This window comes from Ammodytes marinus (assembly GCF_949987685.1).
Source record: "Ammodytes marinus genome assembly, chromosome: 1".
NCBI classification, from domain to species: domain Eukaryota; kingdom Metazoa; phylum Chordata; class Actinopteri; order Uranoscopiformes; family Ammodytidae; genus Ammodytes; species Ammodytes marinus.
In genome coordinates this window covers 37129915-37132414 of record NC_137230.1, presented here as the reverse complement: position 1 = coordinate 37132414, position 2500 = coordinate 37129915, and the positions used below count along the sequence as shown (strand labels likewise).

The 2500-nt window shown below is 40.4% G+C and overlaps 1 protein-coding gene across 1 annotated transcript in view; it reads left to right on the top strand.

Annotated features, from left to right (window-relative positions):
• The window catches only part of LOC307251844 (talin-2-like), a gene marked incomplete at both ends in the record, with an annotated part of 52286 nt that overhangs the window by 15412 nt on the left and 34374 nt on the right, over window positions 1-2500 (top strand). The window contains one exon of the mRNA XM_080029270.1: window positions 1364-1525. Within this exon, the coding sequence (XP_079885396.1) occupies window positions 1364-1525 (162 nt within the window). The remainder of the gene's footprint in view (window positions 1-1363; window positions 1526-2500) is intronic.

The following is a 2500-nucleotide window of genomic DNA, read 5'->3' as shown; positions in this document are numbered from 1 at the left end:
AATGTGTCGACCGAATGACCGGTTTTCCACTTGCGCTCAAGTTGACTTTAAAAATAGAATAGAAATCCGAAAATCAGTGGGTTATGCCGTTTTTTTAATGGGAGATTTCACCGTGTATGCGAGTTCACGTCTGGTCGTGAGCGCGCAGCAGGAGCGTCACTTCAGCATGAAGTGTCAGCTTCACATAAGAGTCCGGTGTGGGACCATGTTTTCAAACTATTGATAAAAAACAATGCAGTGCAAAATATGCAGCATAAGTTAAACGCTCGTCTAAGACTGATCATGACGTTAAATCACCTTAGAAACACACAATGCCTTCGTCCGATCACAGCAGCGTTTCACCGTGAGATCTCGCCAGCGAGTGAGCCGCCGCGCAGATGAACTGTGGTTTGTGGCTAAAATAATAACCGGGGATATTCTCCCCGTTAGCGATTTCAATGGGAAAGACTTCCGCGATCTGATTGAATGTCTCGAGCCTGAAAACACAGTGCCAAACTGCGCGACTATAGGAACTGTACAGTGAGCGGAGTCCCTCCGTTCGTTTCTGTCTACAACCGACACAATCACCGGAGACGCATTCACAGCGTTTAAATAACGCCTCTCATTTGTATTACCATTGGGGCTTGGATGCAAATACTGTAACATTACGGCGGCAGGTAAAGGAAAAGCGCAGTTATCATTTTCTGCACCTCAACCTCTGCTGTGGGAAGAAAGAAAGGGGGCAGAGTAAGTCGATTGATTTGTCGACTCGCAGGCGGACGGTAGGCAGCTCTGCCAACGGAGCGAGAGTACACCCGCTTGTTGCTCCGCCTGTCAAAACGCCCACGCATCGGTTGTCCACTGGCCTTTCATTAAAAAATATATTTTATATTAGGTTTATTATATTGAGTCTTAAATAAACACTGCTTTCATTACGACTCTGAACACGCATTTCAATGAACCATGATGTAGTCTACAAAAATATACTGAACTGTGATTGGCCAGTCACTGGCCCGGGCGGGACAGTGACTGGCCAATCAACTTGCCCTGCATATGATTTTACTGGCCCCGGGCCATCGGGCTATACGTTATGTCGAACCCTGCTTACAATGGCCTTAATATTCCCTTTTACTTATCATGAAATTGAAAGGGGTATTTCATTCTTGCACGTTTTGTTTGGTTGTATATAATGTGTCTGTTTGAGGAAATAGTTTAAATTCAAGAACATTTGACGACTTGATTAATTTTATTAAAAAAAAAAAAAAAAAAAAAAAAAAAAAAACACAAATTGCACCATGTATATAATAATATCTCATCAGTTTTTTGCAGATAGAAATCTCAGTAAGTCATTTTAACTATATTTTATTTGTGTATTTTGTTGCAGGTTCTCTCAGCAGCCACCATTGTAGCTAAGCACACGTCTGCCTTGTGTAACGCCTGTCGCCTAGCTTCATCTAGAACCACCAACCCAACGGCCAAGAGGCACTTTGTCCAGTCCGCTAAAGAGGTCGCTAACAGCACGGCTAACCTCGTCAAGACCATCAAGGTAGGAATGTATATTTTTTAAATTATTTATTTTTGTATTATTATTTTTTTTAAGTAACACAAACACGCACAACTGAAAAAGTGAACACACAAACAAAAGACAAAATAAATAGTTCAGCGCTGCTATATAGTCAAGGAAAAGCTGTTTAAAGTGTTCTGCTTTCCCTGATAACGGATGTTCTCCATATATAGAGTGTTATCGGCCGACCATACCAGGCTCGTTAATCGGCCGATAACCATTGAAAAAAAACAGACAAACAACTAAGGTTAGCGCTTAAACAATAATGCAAATTTATTAAAGTAATCCCAAAACTCACTTAAGTTTAAGTTTATTTAAAGGGACATTGCATATTAATAGACATTTACATGTAAATATACAGGATTGTAGCAAGTGCTAATTTGCATCCTTTGTCCCTTGATTGGTCGACACCAATCACATGAAACAAACATATGCGTGTACTCATAAATAAAAACAGACAATCAGACAACAGACAAAAAAAAAAAAAAAAAAAAAAAAAAATGCAACCGACAGAACAAGTGAGTAAAAACAATTATTCAAATAATGTTAAAAAATAAAATTTAAATTAAATTAAATTAAAATCTATGATAGATTGTGTGAACAGTTTTGAGATTCCAGCAGCCATACTTTAAGACGTTTTTTAAAAGAGCCAAGAGTGGGAAGCTCACGTAGAGCAGCGGGTAGTGTGTTCCAGGTATGAGTTGCACGGTATGAAAATACTTCCATGGAGGGCTGTGAAAACAAAGAACTAACGTGGAGGAAGCCTGGAGCAGCCACAGTTGGACCACTTGGGCACAGGACTTTCCCCCCCCCCTCAACCTATGCCCCGACCCCTCTAACTACTATGAAAATAAAGAAAACACTAAACCAACAACCCTTAACTAAATAATATAACTAAAAATAACAACAGAAGAACGCAGCAGGTCAGCAGCCGAGCCGAGTCAGAGAGTGAGCCAG